Below are 27,354 nucleotides of genomic sequence, written 5' to 3' on the forward strand. Positions count from 1 at the left end.
AACTAAACTGCAAAGATACAGCCTAGTAAAAATATCCTAAATATTTTTCTGTATTTCCTTTGTGAGTTCTCTCTTTTTCTGCGTGTCTCTCAGTGTGTATACAGGGGGTGTGTGTGTGTGTGTTTCTCTCTTGTCTGTCTTATTCTTAGTGTATCAGTAGTTCATGCCTTCTTATTGCTAAGTAGTATTCCATGGCATGGATGTTAGACAGCTTATACTTTGTTTAACCATTCACCTGTTGAAGGATGTCTCAGTTGTTTTTCAGTTTAGGACTATTACCAAAATAACTGCTACAGACATTTGTCTACAGGTTTTTACATAAACTTGAGTTCTGATAAATGCCCAGCAGTACAGTTACTGGGTTGTGTGGCAAGTATATGTTTAATATTTTGAGAAACTGGCAAACTATTTTCCATCATGGCTGCCATTTTACATTCCCAACAGCAATGGTTGAAAGATAACACTTCTTTCATATGTTTGCCAGCATTTGGTTTTTGTTACTCCGTTTATTTTAGCTGTTCTAATGTATATAGCGATACTTTACGACAGTCTTAATTTGGGCTTCCCAAATGGCTGATGTTGAATGTCTTTACAGATGCTTGTTTGCTGTCCACTAATCCCCATCAGTGAAATGTCTCCTCATGTTCTTTGTGCATTTTCTAAATTGATTTGTTTTTATATTGCTGAGTTATGAGAGTTGTTATATATTCCAGATATGTATCCTTTGGTAGCTTGTCTTTTCATCATTTTGTCCGGGTTTTTCACAGAGCCAATTTCAAATTTTAATGAAGTCCAGTTATCAATTTAAAATTTTTTCTATGCATCATGCATTTGGTATTATGTCTAAGAACTCTTCATAAGCCCTAGTTCTCAAGTATTTTTCTCCTGTATTTTCTTCTAAAAAGTCTCATCGTTTTACATTTTATGTTTAAATCTATGATCCATCCATTTGGGGTTAAGTTTTGTGTAAGATGGGAAATTTAGCTGTACGTTTACTTTTTTGCTGGTTGATACCCAGTTGCTGCAGCGCTAGTTGTTGGAGAAGCTCCTCTTCCTTCATGAATTACTTGTGCAACTTTGTCAAAAATTAGTTGGCCATACTTGTGTGAGGCTATTATGGGTTCTTTGTTTTCTTCCATGGATTTATGTGTCTGTCCTCCACCAATAACACACAGTCTTGATTTCTGTATCTATACTTTTAAAAGTCTTGAAATTAGGGAAAAATTAGTGTCCCATTTGTCTTTGTCAGAATTATTTTAGTTACTGTAGCTCTTTTGCCTTTCCATATAAATTTTAGAATACTCTTGCTTCTCTTTGTAAAAAATTCTTTCAGAGACTTTTGATAGGAATTATGTTAAATCTATATATAAATTTGGAGAGAACTGACATCTTTACTATGAGCCTTTGGATCCACGAACATGGATTGTTTCTCCATTTATTTAGAGCTTTGATTTTTTTCATCAACAGTTTGTAGTTTTCAGCATGTAAGTTGACAAAGTCAAAATAAAATAAATCTCTAAATTAGCATTTATTTAGGAATCACAGAATTGCAGTTTGGGGCATACATACAGACCACGGTGGTCTTCTGTATGTCCCAGGAACAAAGAGAAGATTGGGCATTTTATTAGAAAGAGAAATGTTATGTAAAATTTTGAAGAAAAGTTCATTGACACTAGAAAAGCTTTTGGAAGCTGGCAATCTCTGATTGGTGAGCGAAAGTGGAAGGTAAAACTGGTCTTAGAGTCACAGCAGGTCGTTTCAGCAGTTATCGGTAAAACTGGTCTTAGGGCTACAGCAGGCCATTTCAGCAGCTGGGCTTCTGGAAAATTCAATTATTGGAGCTGGTGCTATGTGCCCTGAGTGATTTTTCCCCCCCGGCCCCTCCATTCTGACCTACTTAGGTATGACAAGAATGACAGAATTTGTATAATCAACTTTCAGAGTCCTATACATATTCTTTTAGATTTACATCTAAGTTTTTTTAAAAAAACTATAAATGGTATATTTTCATTTCAGTTCCTACATGTTTATTGTTAGTATATTGGAATACTGTTGACCTTTTAAGTGCATTCACACTGTTTTGCATCTACAAAATTTTTACCATCTTGCAAAACAAACTCTGTGACTTATTAGACAATAAACCTCCATTCTTCCCACCTCCAACCCCTGGCAACCACCATTCTGCTTTCTGTCTCTATAAATTTGACTTCTCTAAGTACCGAAAATGAGCGATATCATACAATCTTTTTTGTGACTGATTTATTTCACTTAGCATAATTTCTATAAGATTCGTCCATGTTGTAGCATATGTTAGAATTTTACCTCTTTTAGAGGTTGTGTGTATATATCACATTTTGTTTATCTGTTCATCCATTGGGTTGCTTCACCTTTTGGCTATTGTGAGTGATGCTGCTATGAACGTGGGTGTGCAAGTAACTATTCGTATTCTTCCTTTGATTTCTTTTGTGTATATACCTAGAAATGAGATAGGTGGGTCATATGGTAATGCTATTTTTAATTTCCCAAAGAAGATAGCAACTGCACCATTTTACATTCCCACCAGTAGTGCACAAGAGTTCCAGTTTCTCCATGTCCTCACCAACACTTACAGTAGCCATCCTAATGATTAAGAGTTGTGGGTTTGATTTACATTTCCCTAAATGATTAATGTCGATCACCTTTTCATGTGCTTATTGGCCATTTGTATATCTTCTTTGGCGAAGAAACTTCTCTAAATATTATGGATGTTAATTTTATCGGGTGTGATTACAATGCAGCTAGTTTTTATGTGGTGATCTTGTATACTTTTACTTCACTGAACTTGTGTAGTTCTTGGAGGGTTGTTGAGGTTTTCTACATAGAATATCATGTCATCTGCAAATAGAAACAGTTTTATTTCTTCCTTTACAGTCTGTCTGCCTTTTAATTTTTTTTCTTGCCTTATTGCACTGGCCAAAACTTCTAGTATTTTGAATAAAAATGAGAGGAGACACCCTTGCTTTTTTTCTGATCTTAGGGGGAAAGCATTCAGTCTCTTCACCTTTAAGATATTAGCTGGAGGGCTTTTGTAGATGTTTTTTATCAAGTTGAAGACGTTCCCCTCCACTCCTCATTTTCTGAGAGTTTTTATCATGAGTGGTTGTTGAATTGTGTCAGGTGATTTGTCTTCTTTAAACTGTTAATATGGTGGATAGCATTGATTTGGTCTTTAATACTGAACCAGCCTCGAATTCTTGAAATAAGCCCTGCTGGTCATGGTGTATAATTCTTCTATATGTTGCTGAGGTCAGTTTTCTAGTATTTTGTTAAGGACGTCTACATCTATGTTCCTAAGGGGATACTGGTTTTTGGTTTTGTCTTTTTGTACTGTCTTTGTCTAGTTTGGATTCCCTCCTCTTTAATCTCTGAAAGAGATTGTGTGGAACAGGTTTTAATTTTTTAAATGTTTGTTAGAGTTCTCTAGGCCATTCTGGAACATGAACAAGTGGCAGAAGCCTCATTCTCTCTATGCCATCTGGGGCTGGAGATTTTCAGATTTTTAATTATAAATTTAATTTCTTCACTCTTTATGGGGCACTTATCCATTTCATATTGGCTGAATATGGCAGTTTGTGTTTTCTGAGATTATTGTCTGGGAGGTTTTTTGTTTTTGTTTTTGTTTTGCTTTTTGTGTAGGCCGACCCTTTCCTGGTACTTTGGCTAGAGGGAGCCACCGTTTTGGGGATTTTTTGGTCTGTGTTTGTTGGCTTTTCAGAGTTGCCAACTTTGTCAGTGTTTTGCTTGGAATAGATGAGGCAAAAAGAAAACCCAGGGAGTTTATCACTGTGTCACTCCTCGAGTTTCAGAATCCTCAGTTGGACTACCATCTTCTCTCACTTTTCAGAGTCTTTGTAGGGTTGTTTGATACATAACGTCCTGCGTTTCCAGTTGTACTTAGTGGGGAGGATAGGGAAAAGTAGATCTCCCTCATCTTCCTGGAGCAGAAGGCCCCTGCTTATAGTTGCCTACTAGTTAGGAATGCATAAACTATCACCCTTATTTTAGCTGTGCACATCTGACCCCACCATGAAGAATATTAAACGTGTCACAGACAGTTAATACTTGAGAACTAATTGAGAAAATCTAAAATTAATTTACTGCCTGGTAAAACTTGAACCTTATAAAATCTGATCCAAGTTTAACAAAAGGCTTATTTCTATCATTCTACTACTGCTTACTGTAATAATTTCCAGAGAGATTATAGCAGGCAGGTTTAGGTTTAAAAATTCAGAAAAGAAAACCAAGTTTTACAAGAGTAAAGCTGTCATAATAATAGAGACAATTATAATATATCATCATGGAAGTCTCCTACTCCTGATGTTCTGAAATTGATGTTTAAGGGACTGTCAATATCTGTCTTCCTCCTTCTCCCTTTTTAACCTATGGTTACTTTATTGTTTTTTTTTTAGCCCCCCACAGATTCACTTTATCAAATTGCAAATAAAATTAAATGGAAGTCTGCTAACTTCTAATACCAAAATAGTGAATCAGAATATTGCACTAAGATATAAAGTGACAACTGAGGTTATTTTCTATGTTCTCATTTGCACCTGAGTGTCATTCTGTCTATTCTGAAGCCTTAGTGGGAGCAGAAATGAAAAATCCCTACGTGAATGTGGCAGTATGGGAGTTTTCTTGCCACACTCTTGGTTTGTTAGTAATTTTCTGTTCTGGAGCATTATTTTTAAAGCCAAGTGGCAATAAATTGTTAATACACTCTTAGATTTGTCCACTGATATTTTTTAAGGCTTTGTATATGTCTGAATATATGATGCGGATTTTTTTGACATCATTATCTGTCTGTAGGTCCCACTCGCACATAGTCTAATGGTTCTGCAGTATATCCTGAACGTCAGCATATTTTAAACCTCCCCGCAATTTGAATATGCAGCCAGGGCTGAGAATCACTGCACTGGAATTGTGCTTACTGTGTTTCTTACGTATTTTCTTTGAGAGTCTGGCAGAGCTTTGTTTCTGCTGCCTCCTTGACCATACATTTGTACTGAAGGGTGGATGAACCCTCAGAGGTGACTTCTCATTGAGGGCTAGGTCCCGGCCTGTGGCCAGCACTACCTGGGGGACTGTGCATCTTCAGAAGCTCCTTCCTCTGTTTCCAGCGGGAAGTGGGGCAGAGAGAACACAGTAAGCAGTGCCCTGCCAGCCACCTCTCTGTTCTCTCTACCCAGCTTTGGCCCACAGCGGCAAATGGTAAAGGCAGCAGTAAGCACTCTCTTTAAATAAAGTCTCATTGACAGAAGTGTGAGTTCTTGGTTGTTCTAAAAAAAAGTAGCACTACTTGGAGATCGACAGTAATGATAGCCCTGCTATCCTTCTTTAGCACCCACCTTATGCCAGACACTTCATATTTATTCTCCAGCACTTTACCTCTCTAGACAGCTCTTTGCCTGTTTTACTAGAAGCAGCAACACATGAGTGATTATATGCTTGTTATTAGTAATGATTTGATGTGGAAAATCACAGTTCTACAGCACATTCCAGTAAATGTGCAGGTAGCATACACGTCTCCACCCCTCACTCTGCACAGGTAAGCACGCTTGAGGTTCGGTAGGGAGGCTTTGGGCTTTTTTTTTGTGTAACTGATTTTAAATTTTTTAATTATATCAGTTATTTAGATATACAATTTAAGTAGTTATAATTAAGTCATACCAAAAATAATCTGTGGCTTGTTTTTTACGTTAAAATCAGGATATCTTGAAAATCATTCCCCATTGTTACATAAAGAACTTCCTCAATCTTTTTTTTTTTTTTTTTTCAGGAACCGGTACAGATAAGGTCTTGCTATGTTGCCCGGGCTGGTCTGAAATTCCTGGCCACAAGCAATTCTCTTGTCTTGGCATCCCTAAGTGTTGGGATTACATATGTGAGCCACTGTGTCCAGCCTTTGCAAAAATAAACCATATCATAGTTGTAGATTTATAGAAAAATGGCAAAGGTATAGTGTAGAACATTCTCGTTATTCCACACCCAGCTTCCCCTGTTGTTAATGGCTTACTTTTTTTTAATTAGCACACTTTTTTTTTTTTTTTTTAACAGCTTTAGGTTCACAGAATAATTGAGCAGAAAGCACGGAGTTCCCTGTGCCCTCCAACGCCCCTCCCTGAGCCCCCCATCATCAACATCTCACATTGGTGTGCTACATTTGTTACAGCCGACAAGCCAGTATTGGTCTATTATTGTTAACTAAGGTCCATAGTTTGCATTAAGATATGTTCTTTTTATTTTATTTTTTCAAGACAGGGTCTTACTGTGTCGCTCAGGCTGGAGTGCAGTGGCACAATCCCGACTCAATGCAACTTCTGCCTCCTGGGTTCAAGCAATTCTTGTGCCTCAGTCTCCCAAGTAGCTGGGACTAAAGATGCGCACCACAGTGCTCGGCTAATTTTTGTATTTTTAGTAGAGCGGAGGTTTCGCCATGTTGGCCAGACTGGTCTCAAACTCCTGGCCTCAAGTGATCTGCCCACCTCAGCCTCCCAAAGTGCTGGAATTACAGGTGTGAGCCACTGTGCCCAGCTGGGTACATTCTTTGTGTTGTCCATTCTCTGGATTTTGACAAGTGTCTAATGACATGTATGACGTGTATCCTACAGAGGAGTTTCACTGGCCTAGAAATCTCCTGTGCTGCATCTGTTCATCCCTCGCTTCCGCATCTCCATCCTCTGGCAACCACTGATTCTTTTACTGTCTACATAGTTTTACCTTTTCCAGAATGTCTTCAAACTGGAAACAAACAGTAATATAGCCTCTTCAGATAGGCTTTCTTCATTAAATGCATTTAAGGTTCCCCCATATCTTTATGTGGCTTGATAATTCATTTCTTTTTATTGCTGCATGGTATTCTGTCAGGTATAGTACTAGAGTTGATCTGAAGGACATGTTGCTTGTTTCCACTTGTTGGCAATTATGACTAAAGCTGCTGTAAACATTTTTTATGTATTTTTGTATACACATAAGTTTTCAATTCATTTGAATCAATACCAAGAAGTGCAATTACTAGATCATGTGGTTGTTGCATACTACATTACTGATAATAAATCTCCACTTTGCTGTACTTTTAGGTTTTCAGTTTTGCTATTTTAAACCATACCCTTAAATATACATTCTTTTGCATATGTAGTAAAGTTTCTGTAGGATAGATTCCTAAAAATGAGATTGCTCTGATAAAAACAATGTGAATCTGCCTCTAAAAGGCGAATTGTACACTGTAGTGTCCTCCCCTCACATCATCCACAGTAAGTCTTCGGTCAACATCATCAGTAGGTTCTTGGAAACAGTGACTTTAAGTGAACTCATGTAAAATGAAATCAGTGTTATAGGTTTAGTTTACATAAACAAGAGTTAAGTTCCTACAGAATATTTCTGGTCACAAAAGTATGACCAAATTTCTAAAAACTAAATAACGTTTCTAGTATTAAACATTGAAATAAATGTGAGATATATGTACGTTTAGGATTCGTAAAAGCAAGATAATTATTTACCTATGATTCCAGTTCCAAGTGTCAAGGGACTAGAGCCTATCCCTTAGCTCAGAGCACAAAGTGGAACCAGTCCTCAACAGGACGCCATCCCCTCACAGGGCACACGCACGCTAACCACGCTCACTCACACTGGGACCATTTAGACCCACCAATTCACCAAATGTGCTCGTCTTTGGGATGTGGCAGAAAACTGGAGTACCCTGAGAAAATCCACACAGATGTGGGGGGAGTGGGCAGATGCCACACAGTGGCCCTGACCGGAGATACCTTTTTTTTTGTCAATGTTGAAATCAATGTTTCATCAATGTTTTCAACTAGTGAAGTGACCAGTGAAATAACATTGTTTGAGAACCTGCTGTAGTCATATCAAGTCTCCTGAGGATTTGGAGGCCAGAGTTAAACGTGGTCATTGAATCTACACATGGTAGTTGAATCCACAGCATGGGTGCAATTTTCTAGGGAGAAAGTGTAGAGCAATGAGAGGAGAACCTAGAAAATGAGAGGAGGACCTAGACACTGTGTAACTTCCAACATTTAATAGGTAAAGAAGGGAGTAGTCAGTCAATGAAAAAGGATGGCCCTGGGGTGAGAGAAAACCCAGGATAAATAGTGTCAGGAAAGCTGAAGGCAGAGTGGGTTTCAAGGAGGATGACATGGTTTTCTGATATGCTTTGCTGAAGGTGACGAAGACAGAAACATATCCATTTTGTTCGAGAACAAGGGGACCACTTTGACTTCAGTGAACAGAGTGAAGGTGACTGGGCCAAGATACACTTTGAAATAGATTATAGAGTGAGTGGGAGGTGAGGGAATGGCTGTTAAGTAAATACTCTTTAGAGAAGGAAAGAAAAATAGAATTAAGGTAACTGGAGGATGAGAAGGGGATGTAGTCTTAAGCTTTTGTAAGAGTTAGTGAAAAGGAACTAATATAGAGAAAAAATTGATTATAGGAGATACTGTAATTTACAGAGATTATATACAGATTGGGCTGAGACCAGGAATGGGGAAGAGGATGGATTTCTAGATTGGGGCTTGTGGCAATGTAAAGAAAGGAGTTTGGGAGGCAGGGCTAGGAAAGTCAGAAAGGGGATCCGCTTCAGAGATTAGAGCACCCTAAATTTCCCAGAAAATTGGGGTTATACGACAGGCATGCCTTAGAAATAATGTGTTCGGCTCTAGACCACTGCTAGAAAGCAAGTCACACAAATTATTTGGTTTCCCAGTGCATATGAAAGTCATGTTTACAATGTGTTGTAGTCTATTAAGTGCACAATAGCATTACGGTGGAGAAAAAAAAAAAAAAAAACTATCGTACATAGCTTAATTTAAAAATACTTTATTACTAAAAATTGCTAATGATCATCTGAGCCTTCAGTAAATCATAATGTTTTTGCTGATAAAGAGTTTTGCCTTGATGTTGACAGCTGCTGACTAATCACAGGGTGGTGCTTGCTGAAGGTTGATATGTATCTTTGTTTGTTTGGTGTTGCTGTAAAGCATATCTGAGGCTGGGTAGTTCATAAAGAGGAGGTTTATTTGGTTCAGGGTTCTGCAGGCTGTGCATGAAGCTTGGCACTGGCACCTGCTTGGCTTCTGGTACAGGCCTCAAGCTGCTCCCACCTGTGGTGGAAGTCAGAGCAGAGCCGTGGCATGTGCCGGGATCACATGGCAGGAGAGGAAGCAAGAGAGAGGAGAGAAAGGTGGCAGGCTGTTCTTAACAACCAGCTCTTGTGGGAACTAATAGAATGAGAACTCGCCTCCCCTGCTCCAGATCATTAATCTGTTAACGAGGGATCTGCCTCCATGACCCAGACACCTCCCACTGGGCTCCACCTCCAACATCGGACATCGAATTTCAACATGATGTTTGGGAGGACAAACATATGAACTATAACAGGGTGGCTGTGGCAGTTTCTTAAAATAAGACAACAAAGAACTGTGCTGCATCAGTTAACTCTTCCATTCACAAGAGTTCTCTGTAGCATGTGGTGCTGTTTGATAGCAGTTGAGTTTCTTTCAGACTTGGAGTCAGTCTTCTCCAATCTCACTGCTGATTTATCAACTAAGTTTGTCTAATATTCTTTAGGTTTTTTGTTGTCATTTCAACCATATTTGCAGCATCTTCACCAGAAGTAGATTTTGTCTCAAGCAGTCACTTTCTTTGCTCTTCCATAAGAAGCAACTCCACCTCCATGCAAATTTTATCGTGAGATTGCATTATTTTGTCACATCTTCAGACTCCACTTCTATTTCTAATTATTGTACTGTTTTGACCACAGCAGCAGTAACTTCCTCCACTGTAGTCTCAGACCCCTCCAAGTCATCCATGAGATTTGGAATCAACTTCATCCAAATGTCTGTTAATGATATTTTGACTTCCTCCCATGAACCATAAGTGTTCTGAATGGCATTTAGAATGGTGGATCCTTTCCAGAAGGTTTTCAATTTACTTTGCCCAGATCTATCAGAGGAATCACTTCTATGGTAGTTATAGCCTTATGAAATATATTTCTTAACTAATGAGACTTGAAAATTGAAACTACTACTTGATCCATGGGCTTCAGAATGGTTATTGTGTTAACAGGCATAAAAACAACACTGATCTTGTGTAACTTCATCAGAACTCTTGGGTAACCTGGCACATTGCCAGTGAGCAGTATTTGGTAAGGAATCAGAAAAACTGAGCAGTAGGTCTCAACAGTGGGCTTAAAATATTCAGTAAAATATGCTGCAAAGAAAACTATTCTGTAAACAGATATGCTGTCATCTAGGTTTTGTTGTTCTATTTATAAAGCACAAAATTTACCATAATTCTTAAGGACCCTTGCGTTTTCAGTATGGTAAATGAGCATTGGCTTCAACTTAAAGTCACCTACTGTGAAAGTCCTAGATGGCAGCTTCTACCAGTAGAAGATTGTTTCATCTGCATTGAAAATCTCTTGTTTAGTGTAGCCACCTTCTTGATGATCTTGGCGAGATCTTCAGGGTAACTTGCTGTAGCTTCTACATTAGCACTTGCTGCTTCACCTTGTACTTTTTTTTTTTTTTTTTTGAGATGGAGTCTCGCTCTGTTGCCCAGGCTGGAATGCAGTGGCGCAATCTTGGCTCACTGCAAGCTCCGCCTCCCGGGTTCACGCCATTCTCCTGCCTCAGCCTCCCAAGTAGCTGGAACTACAGGTGCCTGTCACCACGCGTGGCTAATTTTTTTGTATTTTTAGTAGAGATGGGGTTTCACCATGTTAGCCAGGATGGTCTTGATTTCCTGACCTTGTGATCCGCCTGCCTTGGCCTCCCAAAGTGCTGGGATTACAGGCGTGAGCCACCGCGCCCGGCCAGCTTCACCTTGTACTTTCATGTTATGGAGATGACTTCTTTCCTTAAACCTCATGAATCAACCTCTCCTAGCTTCCGCCTTTTCTTCTGCAGTGTCCTTACCTCTCAGTCTTTAGAGAATTGAAGAGAGTTAGGGTCTTGCTGTGAATTAGGCATTTGGTTAAGAGAATGTTATGCCTGGTTTGATCTTCTATCCAGATCACTGAGACTCTCTCCATATCAGCAATAAGGGTGTTTCACTTATCATTTGTGTGCTCACTGGAATAACACTTTTTATTTCCGTGAAGAACTTTTCTTTTGTATTTGCAACTTGGTGGTTTGGCACGAGAGCCATCAGTCTGTCTCAGCTTTCAGTGTGCCTTCATCACCATGTTTAATCATTTCTAGCCTTTAATTTAAAGTCAGAGACTTTCAACACTTAAAGGCCTTTTAGGGTTTTTAATTGGCCTAATTCCAATATTGTTGTGTTTCAGGAAATAGGGAAGCCCAAGGAGAGGGAGAAAGACAGCAGAAGGGCAGGTCTATGGAGCAGTCAGAACATGTACAGCATTTATCAGTTTGCCATCTTGCTTGGGCATAGTTTGTGATCCCCAAAACAATTACAGTAGTTAACATCAGTGATGACTGATCATAGATCACCATAACAGATCTAATAACAATGAGAAAATTTGAAATATTGGGAAAATTGCCAAAATGTGACATGATAAACCAAGTAAACATATACTGTTGGAAAAATGGCACCTATTCTCAATGCAGGGTTGCCACAAATCTTTATTTTGTAAAAACAAACAAAAAACCCTCAATATCTGTGAAGTACACTGAAGTGCCACAAAATTAGGAATGGTTATGTTTCCTCCAGTAGAGCCTGTCTCCATAGGGAAACCAATACTGTTGTAAGGAAAGTGAATTTGTATTTGCCCCTAAGATTAATACTGTAATTTCTAATTTAATTTAATGCTCCAGGAGATTTTCAGAGGTATTGCTACTTAAAGGTACTTTTGAAAGTCTCTAGCTTAATTCTCTTGGAAGGAATCAAAAATCAACCCAATGCCAGATTCATTCTTTGGAAATTAGCATTATGACTCCCTTTCATTGTAAATGGGAATTTGGCTTTGTGACCTAAAAAGGTTGCCTGTCCATTTACCATCATGGACCTGTGAAATACGGTAGAACTTAAAGCTATTGATTTAAAACAAAAATCTTACAGGCAAACTGAACATAATAGATCCTAAGATGAACTGATTCGATGTATTTGATAATTTAAAAAAAAAGTATTAGCTACACATATATTTACGCATATTAAGTATGGTACTTTCTTTGTCCTTTTCTCAGGACCCTATCCTATTTAACATCTTTATTTTTATTTTGATAGCCACATTTCTGTTACTGTGCAACTGGTAAGGATCTCTTAACATGTCAGAAGAAAAGAAACAGAATGTGAAAATACGTCAGTAGACTGGAGTGATGGGAATATGTCAGAACAAAATTTAACAAAAGAGTACAAATGCCACGCTTGGGTTCCAGAATACACACAAATATGAGGGAATATGATGGGAAAGTGAAGAACACAGTTTAGCACTAGCATTTTGATATGGTTTAGCTCTGTGTCCCCACCCAAATGTCATCTTGTAGCTCCCATAATTCCCACATGTTGTGGGAGGGACGCAGTGGGAGATGATTGAATTATGGAGGCAGGTCTTTCCTATACTGTTTCTGTGACAGTGAATGGGGCTCGCAAAATCTGATGATTTTAAAAATGGGAGTTGCCCTGCACAAGCTCTCTTTGCTGCCACCATCCATGTAAGATGTGACTTACTCCTCCTTGCCTTCCACCATGATTGTGAGGCCTCCCCACAGTATATTTTTTTTACAAAAAAAACCCTCTTTTTTTTGTAAATTGCCCAGTCTCAGGTATGTCTTTATCAGCAGCCTGAAAACAGATTAATACAGTACACTGGTACCAGGAGTGGGGTGCTGCTGAAAAGATACCCTAAAATGTGGAAGCACCTTTGGAACTGGGCAACAGGCAGATGTTGGAACAGTTTGGAGGGCTAAGAAGACAGGAAAATGTGGGAAAGTTTGGAACTTCCTAGAGATTTGTTGGATGGCTTTGACCAAAAGCCTGAAAGCCATGTGGATAAGAAGGTCCAGGCTGAGGTGGTCTCAAATGGAGATGAGGAACTTGTTGGGTACTGGAGCAGAGATGACTCTTGTTATGTTTTAGCAAAGAGATTGGCGGAATTTCGCCCCTGCCCTAGAGATTTGTGGAACTTTGAACTTGAGGGAGGTGATTTAAGGTATCTGGCGGAAGAAATTTTTAAGCACCCAAGCATTCAAGAGGTGACTTGGGTCCTGTTAAAGGCATTCAGTTTTATAAGGGAAGCAGAGCATAAAAGTTTGGAAAATTTGCAGCCTGGCAATACAATAGAAAAGAAAATCCCATTTTCTGAGGAGAATTCAAGCTGCCTGCAGAAATTTGCATAAGTAACAAGGATCAGAATGTTAATCCCCAAGATGGTGGGGGAAGATATCTCCAGGGTATGCCAGAGGTCTTCACGGTTTCATGGGCTGGGCCCAGGGTCCCTGTGCTGTATATAGCCTAGGAACTTGGTGTCCTGCATCTCAGCCACTCCAGCTGTGACAAAAAGTGGCCAAGGTACAGCTCAGGCTGTTGCTTCAGTGCTTAGAAGCCCCAAGCCTTGGCAGCTTCCACATAGTGTTGAGCCTGAGGGTGCACAGAAATCAAGAATTGGGGTTTGGGAACCTCTGCCCAGATTTCAGAAGAAGTATGGAAATGCCTGGATGCCCAGGCAAAAGTTTGCTGCAGGGGTGGGGCCCTCATGGAGAACCTCTGCTAGGGCAGTGCAGAAGGGAAAGGTGGCATTGGAGCCCCCACACAGAGTCCTTACTGGGGCACTGCTGAGTGGAGCTGTGAGAAGAGGGCCACTGTCCTCCAGACCCCAGAATGGCAGATCCACCAACAGCCTGCACTGTGCACCTGGAAAAGCTGTAGACACTCAACGCCAGCCCATGAAGGCAGCATGGAGAGAGGCTGTACCCTGAAAAGCCACAGGAGCGGGGCTGGCCAAGACCATGGGAACCCACCTCTTGAATCAGAGTGACCTGGATGCGAGGCATGGAGTCAAAGGGGGTCATTTTAGAACTTTAGGATTTGACTGCTCTGCTGGATTTTGGACTTGGCATGGGACCTGTAGCCTTTTTGTTTGGGCCAATTTCTCCCATTTGGAATGGCTATATTTACCTAATGCCTGTACCCCCTTTGTATCTAGGAAGTAACTAACTTGCTTTTGATTCTACAGGCTCATAGGTGGAAGGGACTTCCCTTGTCTCAGATGAGACTTTGAACTTGGACTTTGGGGTTAATGCTGAAATGAGTTGAGACATTGGGGGACTGTTGGGAAGGCATTATTGGTTTGAAAATGTGAGATTTGGGAGAAGCCAGGGGTGGAATGATATGGTTTGGCTCTGTGTCCCCACCCAAATCTCATCTTTTAGCTCCCATAATTCCCACATGTTGTGGGAGGGTCCCAGTGGTGAATTATGGGGGTGTGTCTTTCCCATGCTGTTCTCATGATAGTGAATGGGTCTCATGAGATCTGGTGGTTTTAAAAATGGGAGTTGTCCTGCTCTAGCTCTCTTTGCCTGCCACCATCCATGTAAGATGTGACTTTGCTCCTCCTTGCCTTCTGCCATGATTGTGAGACTTCCCAGCCACGTGGAACTGTGAGCCCAATTAAACCTCTTTCTTTTGTAAATTGCCCAGTCTTTGGTATGTCTTTATCAGCAGTGTAAAAATGGACTAATACACAACATTTTTTATTTTTAAATTTCAAATTTACAGGAAAATGACAATAATACAAAGAACATATGCATACCCTTCGCTCAGACTCCCCAGTTGTTAACATGTTACCACATTTGCCTTTTCACTTCTTCTGTTTTACTCCGTATGTTTTTCTAAACCATTTGAGAATAAGTTTCTGATATATTGCACCATTGTCCTTCAGTATCCCAGTGTATATTAGCTGAAAACAAGGACACTTTTTTTTTTACATTACAGGACATGGCCATCAAAACCAGGAAAGTAACATTGAGATATTACTACCATCTAATCCACACACCCTGTACAAGTGTTACAGATTTTCCCCGTAATGTCCTTTATAACACAAAAACATACACACATACACAAACCCACTTTACTTTCTCTCTTTTTTTTAGACCCAAGGTTCAAGTGAGGATCCTGTGTTATATTTATTGTTGTGTCTTTTTAGGCCCCTTGTCTAGAACAATACCATAGTATATCCTTGTCTTTTGTTACTTCGATATTTTTGAAGAGTCTAGTCACTTTGTAGAGTAGTTTTTAATTTGTGTTGATCAAATATTTCTTTATAATTAGATTCAGGTCATGTAGTTTTGGCAAGAACACCCTAGAAGTGATACTGGGTTTGTATTGCATCGTATCAGGAGGTGTGCAGCGTTAATTCATCTCTCTGCTGTGACTTGAATTTTTATCACAAATGTACCAGGTTTCTCCACTGTAAAGTTGATAACTATTTTGTACATGTTAATTAGTAATTGGTAAATATTTTGTAGAAAGCTGTCTCGAGACGGTGTAACGATCCTATTGTGTCAAACGTGTATCTACTAGTTTTTACATCCATTGATGGTTCTTGCCTCAATCAGTTATTACTGAGATGGCTGCCAAATGATGATTTTCTAATTCTATCACTACTTCTACTTTTATTAGTTGGCATTCTACCATAAGGAAAAGCAGCCCCCTTTCCCTGTCTGTCTGTTGTTTATATTGGCGTGGACTCATGGCATCTATGTGTTATAAATATTGTTACTTTCATTATTTATTTTGAATGCTCAAATTGTCTCAGATTTGGTCAGTAGGAGCCTTTTCAGGGTGACTCATGTTTTCTTTTGACGAGTCCCCATCATTCTTTGAGCACTTCCTTTCTGGCACAAAATATTTCAGACTCATCTTATGCTTTCTCTGACTCAGTTCTGTAATTAGGCACTTCTCCAAGGAGCCCTAGTTCTTTTTCATGGAGAGTAATATTCGGAATACAAGATGTGACTAATAAGTATGGTCATCGCTGCTGGAGTTTCGTTGTTTCTAAGCCCTCTCAGCAGACAGATCTAGGCAATATATGTGAGTTTACACACATACATTTATATCTACCTGTGTATCTGTCTATATCAGTGTATAAAAGTCATGAGTTTTCACCAGTATCTGGAATTTTAATCCACTCAACAGTTCTAGTCTTATCCTTTTCCGTACCTGTAGCTCCATTCTCTGACTGAGAAATCTGGCCTCCCATTTTCTCAGTATATTTATTTATATGCTCAGTTCCCTTGTATGTGATTAATTTCTTGACCACATAGGCCAGAATTGGCCAAGTCCTGCCAGCCTGAACTCACAGATTCTCTTTGGCCCAAGCCCCCGCATGTAAACCAACTTCCCTCTCATCTTTGAGAAATTCTGTAGTAGCATGTTTTAATTTACATTTCTTTCATTGTATTCGATGAGTTTTTAAGCCTTGCCTTTAGTAGGATAAAGATAAACAGTGAAATAGGAAGTGTCTAAGATGAGTACTTAGGAGTCAAAACATGGAATAGAAATTTGAGAGTCCTTATTTCATCATCATAAGAGAGATTTTGTTCACATTTTACTTGGCCAGTATTTACAGGTCCTACCAGCAGTGTGTGTGCTGAGGTGATAAAGTTGATGTGATTTCTTTGCATGCAATTGCCTGATTTTTGCATTATCTTTCGGCTTTTCTCTGGTGACCTTTTATGGGACTTTGATATCAAATGAGCATAATATCAAAATTAACCTGGAGTTCTTTCTGGCTAGAATCATCTTGATAAATTAAATGTTTTATATTTTGTTATGTGACTTTTGGAAGCCAATGTTATTTTTAATCAACATCATATCATGAGTTTAAATTATATAGATTATTTTTTTCCTTTGAAAAATTATATTTTAGCCATGCCAGTTCAGCAAGAAAATGAAATAAAAGGCATTGAGATTGGAAAGGAAGAAGTAACACTGTCTCTATTCTCAGATGACATGACCTTGTACATAGAAAATCCTAAAGAATGTGAAGAACTATCAAATATAACAAATGAGTTCAGCATACACAGAAGTCAGTTTTATCCTACACACTTAAACAATGAGCAATTTAAAAAGGAAATTGTAAACAATTGCATTTACAATAGCATTAAAATAGAATTGTTAGGAATAAATTTAACAGAGCAATGCAAAAATTATATTCTGAAAAATACAAAACATTGTTAAAAGAAATTACAGAAGACCTAAATAAGTGAAGAAAACATCCCATGTCCATGGATCAGGAGACTTGATATTGTTAAGATGGTAGTACTCCTCACATTCGTTTACAGATTCAGAGCAGTGATCTATTAAAATCCCAGCTGGCTTCCCTGCAGAAACTGACCATCATAAAATGCACATGGAAATTAAAGGAACCCAGGATAGCCAAAACAATCTTTAAAAAGAATAATAAAGTTAACACTATGTGGTCGTGGCATGCAGGTAGGCATACAGATCTGGACTAGAGTTGAGAGTCTAGAAGTAAACCCTCATGTTTATGGTCAGTTAGTTTTCAAAAAAGGATGCCAAGATAATTCAGTGAAAAGGATACAGTCTTTCAACAAATGGTTCTGGGTCTTTCAAAAAAATGAAATTGGCCCCCTACTTCACACCATATACAAAAATTAACTCAAAATGGGTTGGACCTAAGTGTGAGAGCTAAAACTATAAATTCTTAGAAATGTCAGGCATGATGTCTCACGCCTGTAATCCCAGCACTTCGGGAGCCCAAGGCAGGCGGATCACGAGGTCAGGAGACGGAGGCCATCCTAGCTAACACGGTGAAACCCCATCTCTACTAGAAATACAAAAAATTAGCCAGGCTTGGTGGCGGACGCTTGTCGTCCCACCTACTCGGGAGACTGAGGTAGGAGAAGGATGTGAACCTGGGAGGCGGAGCTTGCTGTGGGCTGAGATTGCGCTACTGCACTCCAGCCTGGGCGACAGAGGGAGACTCCATCTCAAAAAAAAAAAAAAAATCTTAGAAATACACATTGGAGTAAATCTTAATAACTTTGGACTGGGCAGTATTTTCTTAGATATGATACAAAAAGCACAGGCAACAAAAGAAAAAAATAGATAAATTGGACTTTATCAAAATTTAAAACTTTTGTCCTTTCAGAGACCCAGTAAAGAAGGTGTAAAGATAATTCACAGAATGAGAGAATGTATTTCCAAATGATGCATTCAATAAGGATCTAGTAACCAGAATATGTAAAGAACTCTGACAACTCAATAAAAAGACAACCCAATTAACAATGGGCAAATGATTTAAATAGACATTTCTAAGAAGACATATGAACGGGCAGTAAGCACATGAAAAGATGCTCAGCATCATTAGCTATTGGAGAAATGCAAATCTAAATCACAAAAAGATACTGCTATGCACCCACTAAAAAGGCTGCAACCTAGAAAGCAGCTAATAACAGTGCTCATGAGGATATGGAGGAATTGGAACCTTTGTATACTGCTGGTGGGAATATAAAATGATGCAACCACTTTGGAGAACAGTCTGGCAGTTCTTCAGTATGTTGACTGTTATTAGATGTTATGGTTGCACAACTCTGTGAGTACACTAGAAATCCTTGGTTTGTATAATTTAAATGGGTGAATTACATGGTATGTAAATTATATCACAATAAAGCTGTTATTAAATGACATTTTACAAGCTTAGATATTTCTTAGTTTTCATTTGACCAAAAATATTTTGAGTGAAATTACTAACAGCAGTATTACTTTATAGAATATGAACATGCGTAATTCTCTCAGCTGGAGTCCCAAAATAATTTCTGAGCCTCCCACTAAATGGGCTTAAAGAATGGGCTGGGGAGCCTTGTTATTTCTATCATGACTACTCTGCATTTCTTGGCCTATTCTTTTGCCATTTTATACTGAAAAACTTCCTTTCTTCTCACCTTTCCTGTCCCCTCCCTCGTAAAGATTAAAACATTTGTTAATATCTCCTGTCACTTTAAAATATTCTAAATCATACTTGACTTTGAACTTCCAGAGTTGCGTTTTTGTAGAGTATGTCTCCCACTGTCATACGTTTGTTGAAAATTTTAAATTATTTCATTAAATCAGTTTTGTCTAGCTGTCTCCGGCCACCTGCCATTTATATAAGTATCTTCCTTGGAGTGTGTAACTTGTTTTATTTAAGTAGTAATGCTGTATGTAGCAGTAAATAATGAAGGTAAGAAAATAGACTTTCATTATTTTTTGGAAAGCCTAGAAATTATAAAGTCTCTTTAAGAATAACAAATGAGTTAAATCCCCATAAGAAGGAGAAGTAAAGCTCTGATCTCTAGTTTCTTGTCCTTTGAAAGCACCTGTGATGTGCAGTTCATCTCCTGTGAAAAAAAGTTGGGGAAAAAAATCAAGTAGTTGTTGCCCACCAGTTTTCCTTGAAGATTAAAATTTCATGGAGTTGACAACATATTTGTATCACTAGTGATCAAATGCTCATCTCAGAAGAGAGTTTGCAGGATTGCCTTTGGTTTTTATTTTATGAAATTAGATTGTGATACATCAGAGAGGAAAAGTGGAAGAAGTTCTAGTTGGAACAGGTTTCTAAGACATCTCAGTAAGCTGGGAGTTTTTCTTAGATTAAATGGTACGTGGTCCTTAATCTCCAGATGGCTTGTTTTTCTGTTATCTTCACGGTCACCTAAGAAAAGGCCTGTTGTGCTGTGTGGGTTCAGCTATAGAAATTTTTGTCTACAAGCACTGATGACATTTATTAGGCAGGCAACAAAAGATGATTATAAATGGGTTTTGTAAGGATTTGGGGTACATTTTTTCCTTTAGTATATAAATCATAATTTATTGTTAATGGCTTAAGTATCTTTTGCTTAGGTTTTAGTGTTAATTATGTAGAATATGCTAAGAATAAAAATCTGCCTTTCTTAGGAACATAACTAAATGAGTGTAAGACCACAGAACGTTAAGCCCAGAAGACAGAAGTATGTTTTGCCTGTAACGATAATCAGTAGTTTCTCAAGTTAATATATTATACCCACTGAAGGGGTAATTTGATGTTTCTTCCTTCAATTAAGGTATGGCTAGAATGTGATCCAAAACCATATTTGAATATTTAAATGCATTTTATGAAATTGTTAAAACACTGGTAACTTGGATGGGGATTTAGTGAGGGTAGGAGGAAACTGTAGAAGGGAGGGTTCTGCATGGGGGCTGACATCCCTCTCTACTTTGTTTATTTCTATGTTACTTGAATTTTACAACAGGCATTACTTTGATGACTAAAAATGATGTAAAATTAAAAATTAATGTTGTTATTGAATATTGATTAATTGACAACTAATTCCAAGACAGTTTGTTGAATTCATTCAGTTTGATAGATTGAGTTTTTAGAAATGTATAGTGTGTCTTTCCTTTGTTTCTATTACCGCATGTCTTGTTGATCTGTGTTCCCTTTTTCTAAAGTACTGCATTTGTAGCTTGATTTCTTTGGGTAGGCAGAATTCTAAATTTGAGTTACAATTAAAGGATTTTTTAGGTGAGAGAAGATAGGCTTTAGTATTAATTTTTAAAGGGAAACTAAATGTTTTTATTTACTTGTATGTTAATATCTGAGTATACCTTCCTGGTTGAAAAATTGTTCCTGACACAATGTACAAATTAAATTTGAATTAACGTAACTACAGAATTAGATATAATCTTACCTAAAGTACTGAGGATTTTGTGAAATGTTAGAACCTGGTGTATTGGGCATTATGAACATTAACCCAGGGAAGCAGTTAGGTTTGAAGGAAGGTATGGGCAGGAGCTTGACAGATGGTGGCAACACATATTATTAGATGTTTCTGTGCCATTTTTATAGCCAAAGTGTGTTCATGGGAGAACTAAAGAATTTGGGGCAGCTCACAAAATTAAGTCGTATTTTAGTAAATTACTTTAAAGTTTCCATCAAGTTCCAGCATAGTCTGTGAGTTGGTGATAGAATTAACACCACATTACTTGCAATATTAAACAACAATCCTACAAACTTCTGAAGGATTTGAACACTAAGAGTAAATATAGTTGGATTTCCAGGTGACTTGGATGCATTAACATTGAAGAGAATGAGAGGATTTTAAAATTCATTAGTATCACTTTTTATAATTATGTATAACATTAAAAAGTGAATAGCTTCTTAACATCTACTTTATAAGATACTTTATTATGGATTTGACAGCTTTGATCCAGAACAATTCTAGGCCTCAAAAGTGTTTGGAGTTTTTAAAAAAAAAAACAACAACTATTCACTTTGATTAATTTCTGTGCCATAGCTCTATAAAAATGCTTTAAATTAATTTAGAAGTTTGGGAGACTTAATTAGATATGTTTGTTAACAGGTAGATCTCAGTGGCATCATAAGCCAAGCTGGAATTCAGTGGTTGAAACATAGGTCTTGTAGTGTTTCCCAAAAATATGACAGTGGGTCATTTTAGAGCTTTTTCATGTGATCTCAATAAATAGAATGGGAATGTATATTTTGACAAACAAAATTTCTGCTCTCTACAGGGAATACACTTTAAAATAATTGATGTAAATTATACATAATGGTAGATTTTTCATAATCTTGTATGTTTATTTGTATGTGTCATACTGGAAAGGAGTAAAAATTAGAAGATGACATTTTATTTTAGATAAAATGACATATCAAATTGCACACCCTAGCAAATAAGAATGTTTCATTTATTGGGATCTTAAAGTATATCTGTCCCCAAATATTTTAGGATAAAGGTTTAAACTGTTAAGCATCATTCTGTGTAAATATAGACGTACTTTAAAATTCCAATTTAAAAAATTCCAGGTTTTAGATTTAGAAAATTTTGTTTTGCCATTGTTGTTGCTGTTTTTCACTTGCTGATCTCACCGATCTTCACTTTTTTATTTGTATTAGATCTAAACATGCTGTATTGTATCTAAACATGCTTGCATCTGCCTTTTTCCTGCTAGACACATTTAGATGGTAGAGATTGTTATTCATGTTGCAATATGCACACATTAAAATACCCAAAACGGACAGCAGGAACCAAGGTGCTGCCTCTTCCTTTGTTTGTCATTTACTCTGGTAAGGGATGTGGTAACCTAGTACATGTTAAACATATAATTGTTTCAAAGTATGTGGACTTTCCCTTTTGGTTGGATAAAGTAATTTGTAAGAAACATATTTTGAAATTCATATGTGTATCAGGATCTAACCAGGAACACTAAAACCACTTCAAATATTTACAACAGAGAAAATTTAATGCAGGGAATTGGTGATAACAGGCAGTGGAGTTGCTGAGAGCCAAGCAAGGCACAGAAAGGTGACCCAGAGATTAGCAATTAGCAAGAAGATACTGCTACCCTATGCTGAAGAGGAAAGGGGGTCCAGGGGTCAGGGCTACCCAGAACCCTGATAACTTCAAGAACAGCTAGAGCAGCTTCCAAAAAGCAGAGCCATGGAAGAGAGAGGAGAGGTTTGAGGGGGAAATGCCCTTGCTTCTCTCTCCCCTAGCTCCAGACCCTTGTTACTGGCTGAACCCAGTTGGAGACCATCTGAGCCTGCAGGAGCCAGCCTCCTGCAATACAGAGCAGAACAGGTGGAAGGCGAGGAACGGAGCTGAGGGCAAGCAGGCGCAGGATGAAACAGCGATATTGAAGCAGTTCCTTCTCTTGACAGTTTATGTCCATCTTCATCTTGATCTCCTTTGAATATGTCCCTGGACAAATTAAAAACAGAAAATGACAGGTCTGGCGCGGTGGCTCACGCCTGTAATCCCAGCACTTTGGGAGGCTGAGGCGGGCGGATCACGAGGTCAGGAGATCGAGACCATCCTGGCTAACATGGTGAAACCCCGTCTCTACTAAAAATACAAAAAATTAGCCAGGCGAGGTGGCGGGCACTTGTAGTCCCAGCTACTCGGGAGGCTGAAGCAGGAGAATGGCGTGAACCCGGGAGGCAGTGCTTGCAGTGAGTGGAGATAATGCCACTACACTCCAGCCTGGGCGACAGAGTGAGACTCCGTCTCAAAAAAAAAAAAAAAAAAAAGAAAAGAAAACGACAGTGGCACTCAGTTCTGTGGATGTGAAGGTCCTCTGGCTGGCAGCGTTGGTGTTCCTTTCTCCTCATCCCTCCATGCCATCCCAAGCTGGTTCTCAAAGACTGTGGTCTTCTCTGCCAGTGTAGAACTTCTTTTTGACTAACAGCACATAATTAGCTTGCATCTCCTGCTACAAACCTCTAAACAGGCATAGAATGTAGTCATTTGGGGGAATGCCCTAACCTTCTCTAAGATGATTGAGATCAGTTAAGCCTCTGAAATAAATTCATATAGTGGGAACACTCTCATTTAGATGTCGGAAGAAGAGTGTTATGCCCGTCACTTCTGAAATTGAGCTTGGATGATTTCTCCTGATTGATTAATTAATTAATATCGCTTTAGAGAAAGCAGTGACTGTTGAGGAAGAATAAACTTTTTTTTTTTTTTTTTTCTGTGATTACAAAATAAGGGATGTAATCTAACTTAAGTATTTAGAGCATAGAGCCTGGTATGAAGTGGACATGCAGTAAAATGTTCAAATTTGTAGTGGATCTACTGTGAAAAGTTGATCATTGGCTTTGGGCTTTGAGAACTAGATACAGGAGTTTATCGCTGGAAGACTAAGAAATCTCCTAAAACAGTCCCATTGATTTATAGAAAAGGAGGCTGGCATTTCTATTTTTATTTTCAGGAGATTCAAATTTACAAAAATAAAATGCTTAAATCAGCCTTAAAAAACAACTACTTTTTAGATAACAAAAGTCTTACAGAATATCAAAAAATGATGAGTGTGTGTGTGTGTCCCAGTGTGAAAGTCTACAATTAATTCTCCCAGAGATTGATGCAGCAAATATTTGTGGAGCTTCTACTGTGTGCTAGGTAGTGTTCTAGGCACTGGGGAAATATTAGCAGACGAAACCGTTGAAATATTTCTTCTTACAGCACTTTATTCCTAATGGAAAGGGAAATAGGCAGTAAATATATGTGTCGGGTGGCGGTAAGTGCTATGATGAAAGATAAAGGAGAACTAGAGTGGGTTTCCTATTTTATGTGGGTCCAGGGAAGCCCTCTGACAGTGCTCCGGGGAGTAAGAGGGTGAGCTGTTTGATGCTCTGGAGAAGCAGGTAATTCTGGGCAATGGGAAGGGTTAGCAATAAGTTCTATTAACAGGCTGACATATATGTCTCCAGATTTTTTAACATAGGACTTTTAAATAAAATAACTATTGTTTATACTGTGCCTACTTTTCCCTTTCACTTAACAGTCTGTCTTCCTTTGTCTTTTTAATAGTTGTGTATAACATTTCATTCTGTGGCTATACCTTAACTCTTTACCCAGTTCGCCATCAATGGCCATTCAGGCTGTTTAGTTTCTAATGCTAGGGAGGGTGTTGCCATAAACAGCCTCATACATGCATGGAAACACTTGTGTGGCTGTTTCTCTAAGACAGTTGTTCTTAACCTCCTTTAAAAGGCTTAAGAAGATGCTGAAGCTCAGGTCCCATTCAGACTAATTTTTATATTAGGGTCTCTGGGGAGGGGATCCAGGCTTTGGTATTTTTCAAAATCTCAGGTGGTTACAATATATAGTCAGGCTTGAGAACCACTGTTGTAGAATTGTTCTTAGAAATAGACTTACTGAGTCAGTGATATGAAACATTGTACATTTTAGTAGATACTGTAACATTATTCTCTATATTCTTTAGGATTAGGAGTGACTGCCAATAATAGAAACCTAAGATAATGTTGGGTTAAACAAAATAGTTTATTTGTAATGTAAATATCTAGACATAGGCAACCCAGAGCTGGTATGGCAGTTTTGTTCCACGAAGTCCTCAGTTGCCCAGCTGCCTTCTAGCTTTTGTTTTGGCTGAACTGAAAGTAAGCTCTTAGCCCGAAACTCCAAGGTGGAGGGTAGGGATCCTGCCATCACATCCACTTTCCAGGCAGCAGAACGAAGGAAAGGTTGAAAATCGGCAGAAGGTACAGGTCAGCTATCCTTTGGAAAAGATGCCTGGAAACCTCCACAGAACACTTCCACTTGTATCCCATTGGCCAGAACTTGGTCATGAGCCCACACCCAGCCACAGGAAGGCTGGGAAATAGGCTTTTGTCTGGGTAACTTGTGTGCGCTGAAGAAAACCGGGGCTGGTTTTGTATGAAAGAAGAGAAGGACAGATAGTGGCAGCCACCAACGGTCTCTTCTGCGTCTTCCACGAAAGCTGTAAGAATCTGCCCTCCTACCTAAGACCATAAGGGCGCATTGTCCAAACCTGGTCAGTCACAACTGCAGAGTCAGCCGGAAGTTTCAGTGCAGAGATGAAAACTTCAGATAATATGTTGGTACAGGGAGAGGCAAAACAGACTTAAACCAGATGCAGGAATGATTCTGGAGAGTTGTAAACTTTATCATGTGCCAGAAAATAAAGGTGCAGGAGGCCAGTGTTTTAACTGGACACACTTCTTTGTCTCTGCTTGACGTTTCAGCTGTCATCCTGGAGGGTCTTTATCACCTTCAGCATGGCAATTGTTACTTAATTGCTAACATACTCAAGTTTGTGTTAATATTAATGCTGCCCACCCTCACTTGAACATACTCGTCAAAGACATCTTAATACATAATTTTTATGTTTTAAGTTAAAAATTTTTTAATTAAGAAATGAAGGCTGGGTACAGTGGCTCAAGCCTGTAATCCCAGCACTTTGGGAGGCTGAAGCGGGTGGATTACTTGAGGTCAGGAGTTTGAGACCAGCCTGGCCAAATGGTGAAACCCCATCTCTACTAAAAATACAAAAATTAGCCTGGTGTGGTGGCACACACCTGTAATCCCAGCTACTTGGGAGGCTGAGGCAGAAGACTCGCTTGAACCTGACAGGCGGAGGTTGCAGTGAGGTGAGGTGGCGCCACTGCACGCCAGCCTGAGCAAGACTCTGTCTCAAAAAAAAAAAAAAAGGAAATGAAAGGTGTGATATGTGACATTTTACAAATCAGTATTTGTTGTCATTGCAGTGGATGAAGATCGCAGTACGGAACCTGACCGATTGCAGGTGTTTCACAAGAGAGCCATCATGCCTTACGGTGTTTATAAGAAACAGCAGAAAGACCCAAGTGAGGAGGCCGCTGTTCTGCAGTATGCCAGCCTGGTGGGGCAGAAGTGCTCCGAGCGGATGCTGCTGTTCAGAAACTGACCTGTTCGCCTCTGCCGGGGGTTCCCCTGTTGTGCTGATGGTTTGTGTCAGGGTACTTACTCAGTACCTGTGGAGAAACAACTGTCACCACCCACAAATTAAGACATTTTTTATTTTGACTATCTATGGCTTTTAAAAAATATTTTGTGGCAATGTATCTGTGAGAATCTCATGATTAATATAAAGATTTTAAAACTGTGTTGTGACCTAGCCCCCGTAATTGGGGTTTATCATTTTGGAGGTTTCTTTCTAGAGCAAGATATGCTCAGATTCTCCTGTTTAAATTTTGTAAAATGAAGAAGTGAATCTAAGTAACTTAATCACAGTTGTGCATTTTTTTTTGGTTCTGTTAAAGAAATTAAAACAGACTTTCCTCAGGCCCATTTTAAACATGAACTTATGTTAGGAAACCTTAAGTATGGGGAAGGTAGAAAGTTTGTTTCATCACTTAGAAAATATGTCTTCTCAAGAACAAAACTGTGTGCTGTTACTCAGTGTTCAATATTAAATTGCTGCCAAATGTTATGTAGTTTAATAGAGAACTTGAAAAAATAAAACATTAAAAAGGATCTTGTGTTAGCATCAGGTATCCATTTGTTCAGGACAGTCCTGTTCATGTCTGTTGTCTTGGCATAGTTTTTTTCCCTAGAATATAGTACTCCCTTTTACTCTAAAAAAAATCCCAGTTTGGACAATAAAATACATAATTACTCATAGTTATATTATTTGCTTTATTTCTAAAAATGTAAGAAACTAAAGTTTTAAAAGAAAAACATTGGTTCCTGCCTTGATCTAAGCCTCATCCAAAGGAAATAGTCCCTAGTTTTTTATCTTACAACTCAGGACATTTGTCTTTGGTTGTTAATGGAAATTAGTTAGTATGTGATCACTTTCGTAGTTATGCCCAAATCACATGTAAGAAGGAATCATTCTGACCTCTGTTCCAGGATAAGAGCTAGAACAATCCATTTCTTGCCCTTTGATGTGAGAGTCAGAGTCAGGGTGGCTTCTGCCCCCCTGAGTAACTCAGAGCGGAGGCCAGCCCCCTCCTTCCCTCTCACTCAGAGCGGAGGCCAGCCCCCTCCTTCCCTCTCAGAGGCAAGCCGCCTGCTTCCCTCTCACTTCCTTTTT

General features: G+C 38.8%; 1 protein-coding gene across 1 annotated transcript in view; it reads left to right on the forward strand.

Annotated features, from left to right (window-relative positions):
- Window positions 1-26,936, forward strand: part of ATE1 (arginyltransferase 1) — a 179,894-nt gene extending 152,958 nt beyond the window's left edge. The window contains exon 12 of the mRNA XM_011930249.1: window positions 26,045-26,936. Within this exon, the coding sequence (XP_011785639.1) occupies window positions 26,045-26,223 (179 nt within the window). The 3' untranslated portion in view covers window positions 26,224-26,936. The remainder of the gene's footprint in view (window positions 1-26,044) is intronic.
- Window positions 26,937-27,354: the final 418 nt, after the last annotated feature.

This window comes from Colobus angolensis, unplaced genomic scaffold (genome assembly GCF_000951035.1).
Source record: "Colobus angolensis palliatus isolate OR3802 unplaced genomic scaffold, Cang.pa_1.0 Scaffold85, whole genome shotgun sequence".
Lineage (NCBI taxonomy): Eukaryota > Metazoa > Chordata > Mammalia > Primates > Cercopithecidae > Colobus > Colobus angolensis.